Source organism: Hemitrygon akajei, chromosome 10 (assembly GCF_048418815.1).
Source record: "Hemitrygon akajei chromosome 10, sHemAka1.3, whole genome shotgun sequence".
Lineage (NCBI taxonomy): Eukaryota > Metazoa > Chordata > Chondrichthyes > Myliobatiformes > Dasyatidae > Hemitrygon > Hemitrygon akajei.
Window position 1 is genome coordinate 1,810,159 of NC_133133.1, and position 13,145 is coordinate 1,823,303.

The 13,145-nt window shown below is 46.7% G+C and overlaps 1 protein-coding gene across 7 annotated transcripts in view; it reads right to left on the reverse strand.

Annotated features, from left to right (window-relative positions):
* arhgef6 (Rac/Cdc42 guanine nucleotide exchange factor (GEF) 6) overlaps positions 1 to 13,145 on the reverse strand; it is a 236,446-nt gene that overhangs the window by 22,940 nt on the left and 200,361 nt on the right. For all 7 annotated transcript variants that reach the window (XM_073057741.1, XM_073057740.1, XM_073057744.1 and 4 more), the window contains 2 exons: positions 8,837 to 8,923; positions 8,636 to 8,714 (listed from right to left, as the gene is read on the reverse strand). In XM_073057741.1, coding sequence (XP_072913842.1) covers positions 8,636 to 8,714; positions 8,837 to 8,923 — 166 coding nt within the window. The remainder of the gene's footprint in view (positions 1 to 8,635; positions 8,715 to 8,836; positions 8,924 to 13,145) is intronic.

The window sequence follows — 13,145 nt, forward strand, 5'->3', positions numbered from 1 at the left end:
ATTGTACATGTCATTTCACTCTTTAAGAAGGGAGGAAGGCAAAATAAAGGAAATTAGAGTCCAGTTCGCCAAACTTCAGTGGTTGGGTAAGTGCTGGAGTCTATTATTAAGGATGAGGTTTCAAGGTACTTGGAGACTAATGATAAAATAAGTCAAAGTCAGCATGGTCTCTATAAAGGGAAATCTTGCCTGACAAATTTGTTAATAGTTCTTCAAGGAAGTAACAATCAGGGTGGACAAAGGAGAGGCAGTGGATGTCATTTACTTGAATCTTCAGAAGGTGTTTGATCAGGTGCCACACATGAGACTGCTGAACAAGATAAAATCCTGTGGCATTACAGAAAGATAATGGCATGGATAGTGGAATGGCTGACAGACAGTCGGCAGTGAATGGGAATAAAATTGGTCTTTTCTGGTTGGCTGCCAGTTACAATGGTGTTCCTCAGGGGTCAGTATTGTGACCACTACTTTTCTTTTTTTTAAATTCTTTTACGGGATATGGGAATTGCCAGCTAAGCCTGCATTATTGATTTAGATGATGGAATTGATGGCTTTGTGGCAAAGTTTGTGGATATACCCCAGGCTACTGTGGGAAACCAGGAGGAAGATTGCAGAGCCTCTTGTAATGCGTCAACAATAGGGATGGGAGAGGTACCGGAGATTTGGAGGGTTGCAAATGTTGTTCCCTTGTTCAAGAAAGGAAGTAGAGATGACCCAGGAAATTAGAGATCAATGAGTCTGACTTTAGTGATGGGCAAGTTGTTGGAGTACATCCTGAGAGGCAGGATTTATAAGCATTGAAGAGACATAATCTGATAAGGGATGTCAGCATGGCTTTGTCAAGGGCAGGTCATGCCTTATTGAGCCTGATTGAATTCTTTGAGGAAGCAACAAAACACATTGATGACAGTAGAGCAGTGGATGTAGTTTATACAGATTTCAGTAAGGCATTTGATAGTGTTCCCCATACTTCAGAAAGTAATGAGGCATGGGATCCAAGGAAACCTTGCTTTGTGGATCCAGAATTGGCTTGCCCACAGAAGCAAAGGGTGATTGTAGACGGTTCGTATTCTACATGGAGGTCTGTGACCAGTGGTGTTCCGCAGGGATCTATTCTGGGACCCCTCCTCTCTCTGATTTTTATAAATGACCTCGATAAAGAAGAAGGGTGGGTGAGCAAGTTTGTTGATGACAGAAAAGTTGGGGGTTTTGTGTATAATCTGGATGGTTGTCAGAGGTTACAGCAGGACATCGATAGGATGCAGAACTGGGCTGAGAAGTGGCAGATGGGCTTCAACCCAGATAAGTGTGAAGTGGTTCATTTTGGTAGGTCCAATTTAAAGACAGAATATAAACGGTAAGACTCTAGGCAGTGTGGAGGATCTGAGAGATCTTGGGGTCCATGTCGATCGGACACTCAAAGCTGCTGCGTAGGTTGACAGTGTGGTTAAGAAGATGTATGGTGTGTTGGCATTCATCAACTGTGAGATTGAGTTCAAGAACTGAGAGGTAATGTTACAGCTATACAAGACCTTGGTCAGACCCCACTTGGAGTACTGTGTTCGGTTCTGGTCACCTCATTACAGGAAGGATGTGGATATTATAGAGAGTGCAGAGGAGATTTACAAGGATGCTGCCTGGATTGGAGGGTGTACCCTTATGGGAATAGGTTGAGTGTACTTGGCCTTTTCTCCTTGGGGCGACGGAGGATGACAGGTGACCTGATAGAGGTGTATAAGATGATGAAGGGCATTGATCGTGTGGACAGTCAGAGCCTTTCTCCCAGGGCTGAAATGGCTAACATGAGGAGGCATAGTTTTAAGGTGCTTGTAAATAAGTACTGAGGGGATGTCAGGGTTAAGTTTTTCACACAGCAAGTGATGGGTGTGTGGAATGCACTGCTAGCGGCAGTGGTGGAAGTGGATACAACAGGGTCGTTTAAGATCCTCTTAGATAGGTACATGGAACTTAGAAAAATAGAGGGCTATGCGCAAGGGAAATTCTAGGCAGTTTCTAGAGTGGCTTACATGTTCCGCACAACATCGTGGGCCGAAGGGCCTGTAAGGTGCTGTAAATTTCTATGTTCTATGATATGAAGAGGAGGGGTAGGTAGTGCTGAGGAAGCAATGCGATTGCAGCATGAGTTAGACAAATTGGAAGAATGGGCAAAAACGTGTTAGATTGAATACGGTGTTGGGAAATGTACGATAATGCATTTTGGCAAAAGGAACAATATCTACACAGGGAGAAGTTTCAAACATTAGAGGTGCAGAAGAACTTAGGAGAATGTAAAAGCAAGGAGAAAATGCTGAGGCTTTACAAGTTACTAGTCAGGCCCCACTTAGAGTATTGTCAACAGTTTTGGGCCCCATTTCTCAGAAAGGTTGTGTTGTTATTGGAGAGAATTCAAAGGAGGTTCACGAGGTTGATTCCAGGAATGAAGGGATTAACATACAAGTAGAGTTTGACAGCTTTGGGCCTGTATTTACTGGAATTTAGAAGAATATGTGTGGATCTCACTGAAACCTACCAAATGTTGAAAAGACTAATAAGGGTGGATGTGGAGAGGATGTTTCCTATGGTCGGGGTATCTAGAACTAGAGGGCACAGCCTCAAAATTCAGCCATGCTGGAATGGCAGAGCAGGCTTGATGGGCTGAATGGCCAAATTCTGCTCCTCTGTCTTATGGTTTTATGGATACTGTAGGAAATCGTTTAAGGTCCAGCTGACCACTGTCGCTGGTCAGATCTACAAAGTGTTGTTCAGTCCACACACACTATCACCAAAAGAAGAAGGGGGCTGAAATGACCCACAAAGACAGGTGCCAATTTGAAAGACTCCTGGAGTCCCTGGAGAAGGGGTGTTGGGTGAAGACAGGAGAGGTCTTCTCCTTCTTGATAAGGATCTGGTGAGGCGTGCATCATGAAGTTCAGTGTAGTAACTCTTAATATTAATGGCAGCAGAAGGGGCTCTCTGTAGATCCATCACCTCTTTCCTTAAGATCTATCATCTCTCTGCTCTCTCAAAGTGCTTCTTGCAGGAACTGCACCATTCCAGGAGATGAAACAACCTGGCACTGTAATGGTGGAGGTGGAAGAGAGGGGTGTCCATATAAGCCACCTCAGTTTCATTTCCAGCAGAGTGGCCATCTTGTTAGCCCTTTTTTCCCCAACCTGAGATATTGCAGATTCAGGAATACATGCCAGGCCATCGGCTTCATCTCAGTGGGCACTAGGATGTTGTGCCAATGCATTTTGCCAATGCGTAGGCACCTGGGCCCAACCCGATGCAGGTGTGCTTGTTCCAAGGGGTGTGCTTTGCTGGGTTCCATAAACTAGGTTGTGTCATCCTTTGAGATGATTGCAATTGTCCCCTCGAAGACAGCAATTGCTCTGGTCCCCAAAGTAGGGGAGCATCGGTGTGGAAGTTAAAGAAGCTATATACAGCCTTTGACTTGGTTGATGTCTTGTGGAGCCTTCAACCTGACTCCTGTTCCTTCTCAAGACTGCCCTAGCTTTATCGACAACTGCTGCACGTATGGAGTTGGGTCTCAACCAGACAGGGTACTCCTGTTCCAGTGGGGGTGGTAGACTGGCTGTGAGGGGGACCCCATCCTATCATGGTTGGTGTCGAGGAGGTTCGGGTGCGTGGAGGCTTCTGGCTGCACTAACACCTGATCAGCTGGAATTGCTCATTGGACCCAGGCGTCAAGATAACTTGTGGGAGAGTGTTCCACTTAATGTGAGCCACCTTGCACGGATGCCCACTGTGCCCTTCCGTGACGCGCCATGGCAGTTCACATATGGGCTGCACCTGCACACCTTTCACCTCCTTGCCTTCGTCTGCCAACCAGACTCGCAGTGGCGGTTTGTTTTACCATCTGCCGGCAGGAGAGGTCCCCAGTGGAAGTCTCTGTACATTGGGGACCTGGGGTGGAAGGTGTTGCATCGGACAGGTTTTTAAGGAGGTTGACTGACACTCCGTCCACCTGTCCATTCTGTGGCCGGGAGGAGTCAATGTACCACAATTATATGGAGTATGAGAGGTTGCAGCCCTGGTTTGAATAACTGAAGGAGCTGCTCGTCAGGTCCTGGTTGCACTTCAAGCCTGCGCTCCTTATATATGGACACTCAGTACGAAAGGGGGCAGGTCGCAAAGAGGCACCTAGTACTGAAGGGGGAAGGTCTTTTGCAGGGTCTACTGGTGGGCTTGCTCCTGGGGCCGGCCAAGATGGCCAGGAGGCAGAAAGTCAAGGGCTCTGTCGCAGAGGACTGCCTGCCTCTCTCCCAGGGATATGTTCATGCCCAGCTGTCCTTGGAGAGGGAGCATGCAAATACCATGGGTACAGTGGGGGATTTACAGGAATGGTGGGCCCCCAAAGTATTGACTATTTTATAGACTGCAATAATATTTTAATTTGAATTTGTTCAATGTCTTGAAACTTGATGTTTGTATTTTAAGTATTTTTAAGTAAATAAACTTTTGTAGTTTTGTAAAAGAAAGGGGTGGTACTGAGGGACAGTCACACTGTGGGGGGAGGTACTGTGGGAGGGTCACACTGTGGGAGGGTGGTACCGAGGGTCACACTGTGGGAGGGGTGGTACACAAGGGAGGATCACACTGTGGGAGGGGCGGTACAGAGGGAGGGTCATACTGTGGGGGGGGGTGGTACTGAGGGAGGGTCACACTGTGGGGGGGGTGGTACACAAGGGAGGGCAAGTACCGAGGATGGGTTACACTGTGGGAGGGGAGGTACCGAGGGAGGGTCATACTGTGGGGGGGGTGGTACTGAGGGAGGGTCACACTGTGGGAGGGGTGGTACTGAGGGAGGGTCACACTGTGGGAGGGGAGGTACCGAGGGAGGGTCATACTGTGGGGGGGAGGTACTGAGGGAGGGTTATACTGTGGTGGGGTGGTACTGAGGGAGGGTCACACTGTGGGGGGGGGTGGTACTGAGGGAGGATCACACAGTGGGGGTGGTGGTACGGTTGGAGGGTCATACTGTGGGGGGTGGGGTGGTACCGAGGGTGGGTCACACTGTGGGAGGGGAAGTACCGAGGGTGGGTCACACTGTGGGAGGGGAGGTACTGAGGGAGGGTCACACTGTGGGGGAGGTGGTACGGTTGAAGGGTCACACGGTGGGAGGGGTGGTACTAAGGGAGGGTCAAACTGTGGGAGGGGAGGTACTGAGGGAGGGTCATACTGTGGGGGGTGGTACTGAGGGAGGGTCACACTGTGGGAGGGGAGGTACTGAGGGAGGGTCATACTGTGGGGGGGTGGTACTGAGGGAGGGTCACACTGTGGGGGGGTGGTACTGAGGGAGGGTCATACTGTGGGAGGGGAGGTACCGAGGGAGGGTCACTGTGGGAGGGGCGGTACTGAGGGAGGGTCACACTGTGGGAGGGGCAGTCCTGAGGCAGGGTCACGCTGTGACTGGGCAGTCGTAAGGGATAAGTCACACTGTGTGAGGGAGATCAGGAACCTCAGGAGGAGGAGGAGGAGGGTGCACACCCCCGTTAAGACTGTATGTGCAGAGTTTGTTCCCTCCAATCCTGGAGGACAGCCCTGTTGTGCAGGAGCTCTGCGCTGCGGAGACATCTCCAGCACACTCAGCCTCCGGGCCAGTGAGCAGCGCCACTGAGAGGGAGCCGTATTGGGAGGTGGCCCTGCCTCCATTTGGAATTGTGACTCGGAGCGCATGCTCCCTGGGGAGGGGCAAAGCCCTGTGTGACAGGGGTTGCCTATGTGTAATGGGTCACCAGTGGGACTGATCTCCCAGATTGTTGCCTCAATTGAGGCCATGTCCAGCAGAGGAGCATGCAGTCCACAAGGGGAGCTGGTGCAGCCTGGAATCGTCACCCCATGCAGCCAGACCAAGGGAGTGTCCCCCAAGGGGTCAGGAGGGAAGGGACTCACCTAGTGGTTTTTTGCAGGGAAGGGGTAAGGTTGTAGAGTTGGGTACGACCCAGCATACTCGTGCCCAAGATTTGGCAGGTACTCTGGATCCAGAGGTGGAGGGGCTTCCCTCTGTCACTGGTCCTGGAGATGGGGTAGAGCATGTGGTCCGGTCTACAGTGAGGGTGAGGAATGAGGTAGTCACATGAGTGTCGGTGACGACTGCCTGGAGGGGGATGAGAGTGGTACACCCAGTGAGGGGAAGAGGGGGATTCTTTTGAGGCCGAAATGGCCGACTTTTTCAAGCCCAGGACAGAGTCACGGCTCATCTCTCTTAAGGAGATCCAGTAGTTCGTGCAGGATTATTGGAGGAAAGCTTTCAAGGCCCAGTTGGCCAATGTTTGCTGGTCAGGTCTGGGAGTAGTCGTCCAGTCAATCCGCATGATCCTCCAAAAGGAGGGAAGAAGAGCTGAGGTGACCCGCAAGGAGCGGCGCCAGAAGTCCCTGGAGAAGGGTTACAGGGCGAGGGCAGGTGAGGGCTCGAAGGAAAGCTGCAGTCCTTCATCCAGGGGCTCCGCTGAGGGGTCTCAGTAAGAATGCGCCACGAAGTTCAGTGTTGCGACCCTGAACATAAATGGCAGTCGGGGGGTCGACTAATGGGGACCAACCCCTCTGGGATGAGTATCAGCGGAGGAAGGAGGCACTGAGGCACCTATAGCTGGAGAGGTCCTGAGGCACTTACGTAATGCTGCAGGATCTGGACCACATCTCGAACTTCTCCTACTCTCTCGAGAAGGGGAGGGGTGTTCGCAGGCAGCTTATGGAGTTGCTGGCAGAGGATGGCCCCTCCATCACAGATCTGGCGAGAATTGTGTTGGAAATCCTTTTACAAGGGTCTTTTCTTGCCAGATTCATACAGTGAGGTTGCGCAAAAGGCTCTGTGGGAGGACTTGCCAAGGGTCAGCCCTGGGGGTACTGATCGGCTTGATGCACTGCTATCTTTAGTGGAGCTGACCAGTGCCCTCAACCAGCTGAAGAGAGACAAGTCCCAGGGTTAACGGTGCAGTTTCTTCAGGCCTTCTGGGACATCCTAGGGGCTGATTATGCAGGGGTATTGGGGGAGAGCATGGTGACAGGTGAGATATCCCTTTCTTGGCACACAGCAGTCGTGGTCCCGCTGCCAAAGATAGGGCATCTCCATTGCCTGTGGAATTGGCACTCAGCAACTCTCCTCAGCGCAGAGTTCAAGGTCTTTGCCCAGGCGATGGCCAATCGTCTGGGCTCCATGCCAGCGCATGTGGTCCACCCTGATCAGTCCTACATAGTCCCGGGGTGATCGATCCAGGACAATATCCACCTTGTCTGAGATTTGATTCACCTGTGCCAAAAGGCTGGTCTGTCAGTCACCATTCTCTCCCTACACCAAGAGAAGGCCTTCGATAGGGTGGAGCTTGAGTGCCTTTTTGGGACTCTGCAAGTGCTCGGGCTCGGACCACATTTTGTTGTCCACGTTCGACTGGCATACACCACTGCAGAGTGCCTGGTGAAGATGAGTAAGTCCTTGGCAGTGCCCTTATGCTTTGAGAGGGGGTTGCACTAGGGATGCTCCATGTCGGGACAACTGTATTCGGTTTGCATGGAGCCACTCCTGTGCTTTCTCCGCAGGAGGTTAATGGGTTTGGTTCTGCATGAACCGGACACGGAGATTGTCCCGTCAGCTTATGGAGACGACATCCTCCTCATGGTCACCGACCCGGTTGACTTGCAGAGGATGCTAGCAGGTCTTCCAGGCTCTGTGTTGTAAATAAACTTTTATAGTTTTGCTACAAAAAAGGAGCAATCCTGATGGTGGGTCAAGCTGTGTGAGGGCAGTCCTGAGGGAGGGTCACACTGTGGGAGGAAGGGTAATGAGGAAGGGTCACTGTGGGAGGGGTGGTACTGAGGGAGGTGCACATTTCAATATGGCCCCATGGTGGGTCGCCGTGTCTGGTCGTCAGTGGTCCTGCATACAGGCACAAGGCTGCTCAGCAGCAGTGCAAGTGCAAGGCTGGTCAGCAGCTCTCCAGCCACGACCTTGTAGGTAGCAGAGCAAGTAACATGCACTGGTCAGGTTTATGAAGAGGACGACTACAGAAGAGTCAGAATTAAAAGCTGACAAAAAGAAGTAAATGAAAACTTAGCAACTGACTTAGTTGCCAAGGAACTAATAACTGAAGTAACAGACAGAGTGGTTTCACGTGGTAGTGGAGCTCGTGGGCATCCTAAGGTTTTAAACAAAAGTATCATCATTGAAATGGAGCAATTTAGAACAGATTCACTCTCTTTCTCCTCTGTATGACCACAAAGAAAGCATTGAAAATTAGTTAATTGACTTTGTATTTGGTTGCTGCTGAGTTTAAAATGAAGTTAGAATGAGACAAATGTGACTAATTTTAAAAAAGGGCAATCCTAAGTGAGGGTCACACTGTGGGATGGAGTGTATTGAGGGAAGGTCACAATGTGGGAGGGACATTTTAAAGGAACACTGCAAACCAGAGGCAGAATTACCTGCATTGCTGTAATTGCCACATATCTTGGAGAAGATATTAAACCAATAAAACCCAATAAAACTAAAATTTAATCATGAATCAATTATTAAAATATAAAGTGATATAAATATCCATAACGTTATTTTTCATGACTCTACCGTCATTTACAGTAGAGATTTACAGTTTATAACCAGACAACTTTGACAGCCAACCTGTAATTTCAAAGGCGTGATGGAAGCTTTCATTCTCCTCAAGTTTTGTTACAGTCATTCCTGTCAATGGCAATTTCCCCTGTAGAAAAGAAAGTTACAGCCTTCACCAGAAAGCATGTTCTGATCCCTGACACAGAATGTGCTTATGGTAAAACCTTTGTTACTCTCACTTCACCTCGTCCCCTCCTGACCTTTACTCACCTGGTAGATGAAGCTACTCATGCGGGGGCTTGCAGACAGCATCAGTAGCACAGAGGGAAACAGCATGAAGTATCTCTCGTCCTTCTCCTATGGATGAATTCATATCAATAACAATCAGCTTAGCATGTCAACAGATCCATCTTAAAGGATCTCAGTTTTAACATTGTGCAACAGTTCCAGTTTTATTTATGCAAGCAAGTGAAAAGGTAAAAGAAATCTATGATTATTGCAACTTTGGTAAACACTGTTGAGCTATTTAATGAGATATCTCATGACTCTTGATCATATCTCATGATCAAAGCTACCCACTGCACTGGTCAAAAGCTCACATCACTGTAAAATACAAAACACCAATAAAGGAGTGGATTAAAACAGAACAAAAGAAAACCAGAAGTGGCAACTATTTGACTCACTGACTATACACATAAGCACTACCAGGAAATTTCTCCAGGAAATAACCACTGGGATTATGATAAGGAGACATGAGATCAAATCTTAATGTAGCACTGGGATCTGGGAATTCATATATAATTAAGTAAATGAGGAATGAAATGTTACTTACAGAATGGGTTACTGTGAAACAAATGATCCCTCATGATTAACTGACAACCTTTTGGAGAATGCCTCTGTTACTATTCTCCATTCTGGTGTATGGGACTCAAAACTGTCTCCCAAAGCCGACATGCAAAATTCAGAGTTCAAAACAAATTTACAATCAAAGTACATATATGTTACCTTTAGGAAATCCTGCACAAGGGTTCCCACGTCTCTTGGCACCTCAGATTTTAGAATTTTCTCTCCATTTAGAAAATGGTCTACCTTGTCATTCCTTCTGCTAAAGTACATGACCATACCCTTCCCGATGCTGCATTCCATGTGCCACTTCTTTGTCCACTCTCCTAATCTAATTTCTTCTGTAGCCTCTCTACTCCCTCAACACTGCCTGCCCTTCCACCTATTTTTGTGTCATCCTCAAACTTGATCACAAAGCCATCAATTCTGTCATCCAAGTCATTGACATATAACGTAAAAAGAAGCGGTCCCAACAGAGACTCCTGTGAAACACCACTCGTCACTGGCAGCCAACAGGATAAGGTTCCCACTCTTTGCCTCCTGCCAATTAGCCAATGCTCTATCCATGCTAGTATCTTTCTTGAAATACCATGGGCTCTTAACTTGTTAAACAGTCTCACGTGTGGCACCTTGTCAAAGCTTTCTGAAACTTCAAGTATACAACATCCACTGATTCTCCCTTGTCTACCTTGCCTGTTGTTTCTTCAAAAAATTCCAACAGATTTGTCTGGCAAGAATTTTCCTTAAGGAAAACATGCTGACTTTGGGTTATTTTATCATTTACCTCCAAGAACCCTGAAACAACTCCAACATCATCCCAACCACTAAGGTCTGACTAACTGGCCTATAGTTTCCTTTCTTCTGCCTCTCTCCCTTCTTGAGGAGTGGGGTGACATTTACAATTTTCCAGTCCTCCAGAACCATGCAAAGATCTATTGATTCTTGAAAAATCATTACTAATGCCTCCACAATCTCTTCAGCCACCTCTTTCAGAACCCTGGGGAGTGTATCATCTGGTCTAGGTGACTTATCTACCTTCAGACCTTTCAGTTTCCCAAGCACCTTCTCCCTAATAATGGCAACTTCACTCACTTCTGCCTCGACACTCTTGAACCTCCACCATATTGCTAGTGTCTTCCACAGTGAAGACCGGTGCAAAATATTTACTCAGTTCTTCCACCATTATTTGTTCTCCATTACCACCTCTCCAGCATCACTTCCAGCTGTCTGTTATCTACTCTTGACTCTCTTTTATACTTCATGTGTCTTTTGGTATCCTCTTTAATATTAACGGCTAGCTTACCTTCATATTCCATCTTTTCCTTCTTTATGACTTTTATTAGTTGCCTTCTGCTGGTTTTTAAGAAGCTTCTGAATACTCTAACTTCCCACCAATTTTGATCTATTACACACCCTCTCTTTGGCTTTTATGCTCCTGATGGTAGCAATGAGAAGAGAGCACGAATGGTGGATTCTGATGCCTCTCATAGCAGTCTGGGCTAAACCACATCAGGCCTTGGGGATTTATCCAATTTTAAGCCTGCTAAAAATCTAATACCTTGTCTTTTGCAAACCTAACTTACCCTAGAATTTCATTGCCAGCTTGCTGAATTCTCCAGAGGTATGGGATGTGGGGGATGTTTTGGGCAGAAGGAAGGATATTTGAGAGATACTGGCTCTTTGTTTGATGCTGACATCTGGTTGATGATCAAACTGTGCATCAACATAAGGAATTCTCCTCAACCCCCGTAGAGTGTGTCAAACACTGAGGCATTTGGTTGTTATCTAAAACTCATGAAATTACTACTACTCTGTGGTACACTACTTTCTCCAGGTACTTCCACAGGTACTTCCAGGTAATCACAGGTACTTCCATTCTCCAGAATAATCACCGGATCAGTTTTACTGGAGTCAAGATTGATTGAAGTAGAGATATACATATTATTTAGTGATGAACTGTGGATGTTTAAGTTGTCAAAACCGGCTTGTGTAGTGGTGGGATGCAGATTTGAACTGTGGATACCACCCACACACAGTTTCCACCTCAGTGAGGCGGATGGGGAAGGCACCAGGCAGCAAGGTAAAGGTTGGTCCCACCCACTTTCTGGAGATGTGAAAATGTAACAGTTTACATCTAAAAATAAGCAATATTTAGGTTAGCAATTAAATTTCAAATGGAAAATGTAGGCAGGCAATATCATTAATTGCACACTGAATTATTAATACCTTAAAGATAAAGATTTTTATCAAATCTCTAACCTTTACTCAAAAGGGAATTATTTCAAATAAGGTCATAACATTTACTCAGAGCAAAGATGAACCAGTGGTACATCTGAAATGAGCAGTAGATGTGAATGAGAATTTTGCTTGTTGCCTTACATTGTCAGATAATTTGGAAATTAAAATCAATGATCAAAAAGCAAGACTTCCTCAATTATTTTGGCAATTTGACTCAACCATACAGTTAGATGATCATGAATCAGCCTTACAGAGAGGACATCAAACATACAAAGAAAATGTCAAAAAAACATTTACAGTGCAGTTTAAGTGAACCACCTGTGAAAGGCAGACTTTCATAGGTGGAGGTGGCCCAAACAAGGCAAAATAAACAAAGCAAAATTTCCAGAAACTTCCCTGGGAATTCTCTTAAACATGCCAAACTATTCAATGCCAGGAAACATCTTGGACATCTCTTTCCACAACTGTACTAAACTCACTATTACATTTCTCACCCGATATAGATTTTTCCCAACACTCTTGACATGAGTATTCAGTCTGCAATAGAAGCTGCAAATTCCTTGCATGCATTGTTCTACACACTTACGATCTGGAGTATCCAAAGGGATAATTAATCATGCCTTAAGTATATTCTTTTCTTGTTGAGTTAATCTAATAAATATAGAATGCACCACCCAGGCACCCACCACTCTATAAGCAAAAAAGCTTACTCTGACATCCCTCCTATATTTCTTCCAATCACCTTAAAATTATGCCCCCTTTATGTATTAGCTACTTCTGCCCTGGCTGCCAAACTCTATCTGTGCCTCTTATCATCCTGTACACCTACATCAAGTCACCACTTATTTTCCTTCACTCCAAAGATAAAAGCCTCACTCAGCCCATCCTCAAAAGAGCTCTCTAATCCAGGCAGCACCCTAGTAAATCTCCTCTGCATCCTTTCTAAAGCTTCCACATCCTTCCTATAATGAGGTGACCACAACTGAACACAATACTGCAAGTATTGTCTACCCGGAGCTTTATAAGAGCTGCACATTACCTTGTGGTTCTTGAGATCAGTCTCCTAACTAATGGTCAACATATCCTAACACCTTCTTAAGTAACCTAATAACACTTCCCAAGGGTCCACATTTCACTGTGAAAGTCCCAACCCAGTTTGACTTCCCAAAATGTACTAATCTAAATTAAACTACGGTACATTTGCCATTCTTTGGCACACTTCACTGGCTGATCAAAATACCACTGTAGTTCTTGATAACATTCTTCACTGCCTCTGACACCACCAATCTGAGTGATATCTGCAAACTTACTATGTCTTCATTGCTCTTATCCAAAGTGGTAGAGAGGAGAAACCACCAGTTCCCAAGTAGACCACTAATCGGGGCTTCCAGTCTCAAAAACAACCCTCTACCACAACTCACTGCACCTCACCAAAAAATCTCTACCACCGCTCTCTACATCTCACCAAAAACCCCTCCACCATCTCCCTCTGCATCTC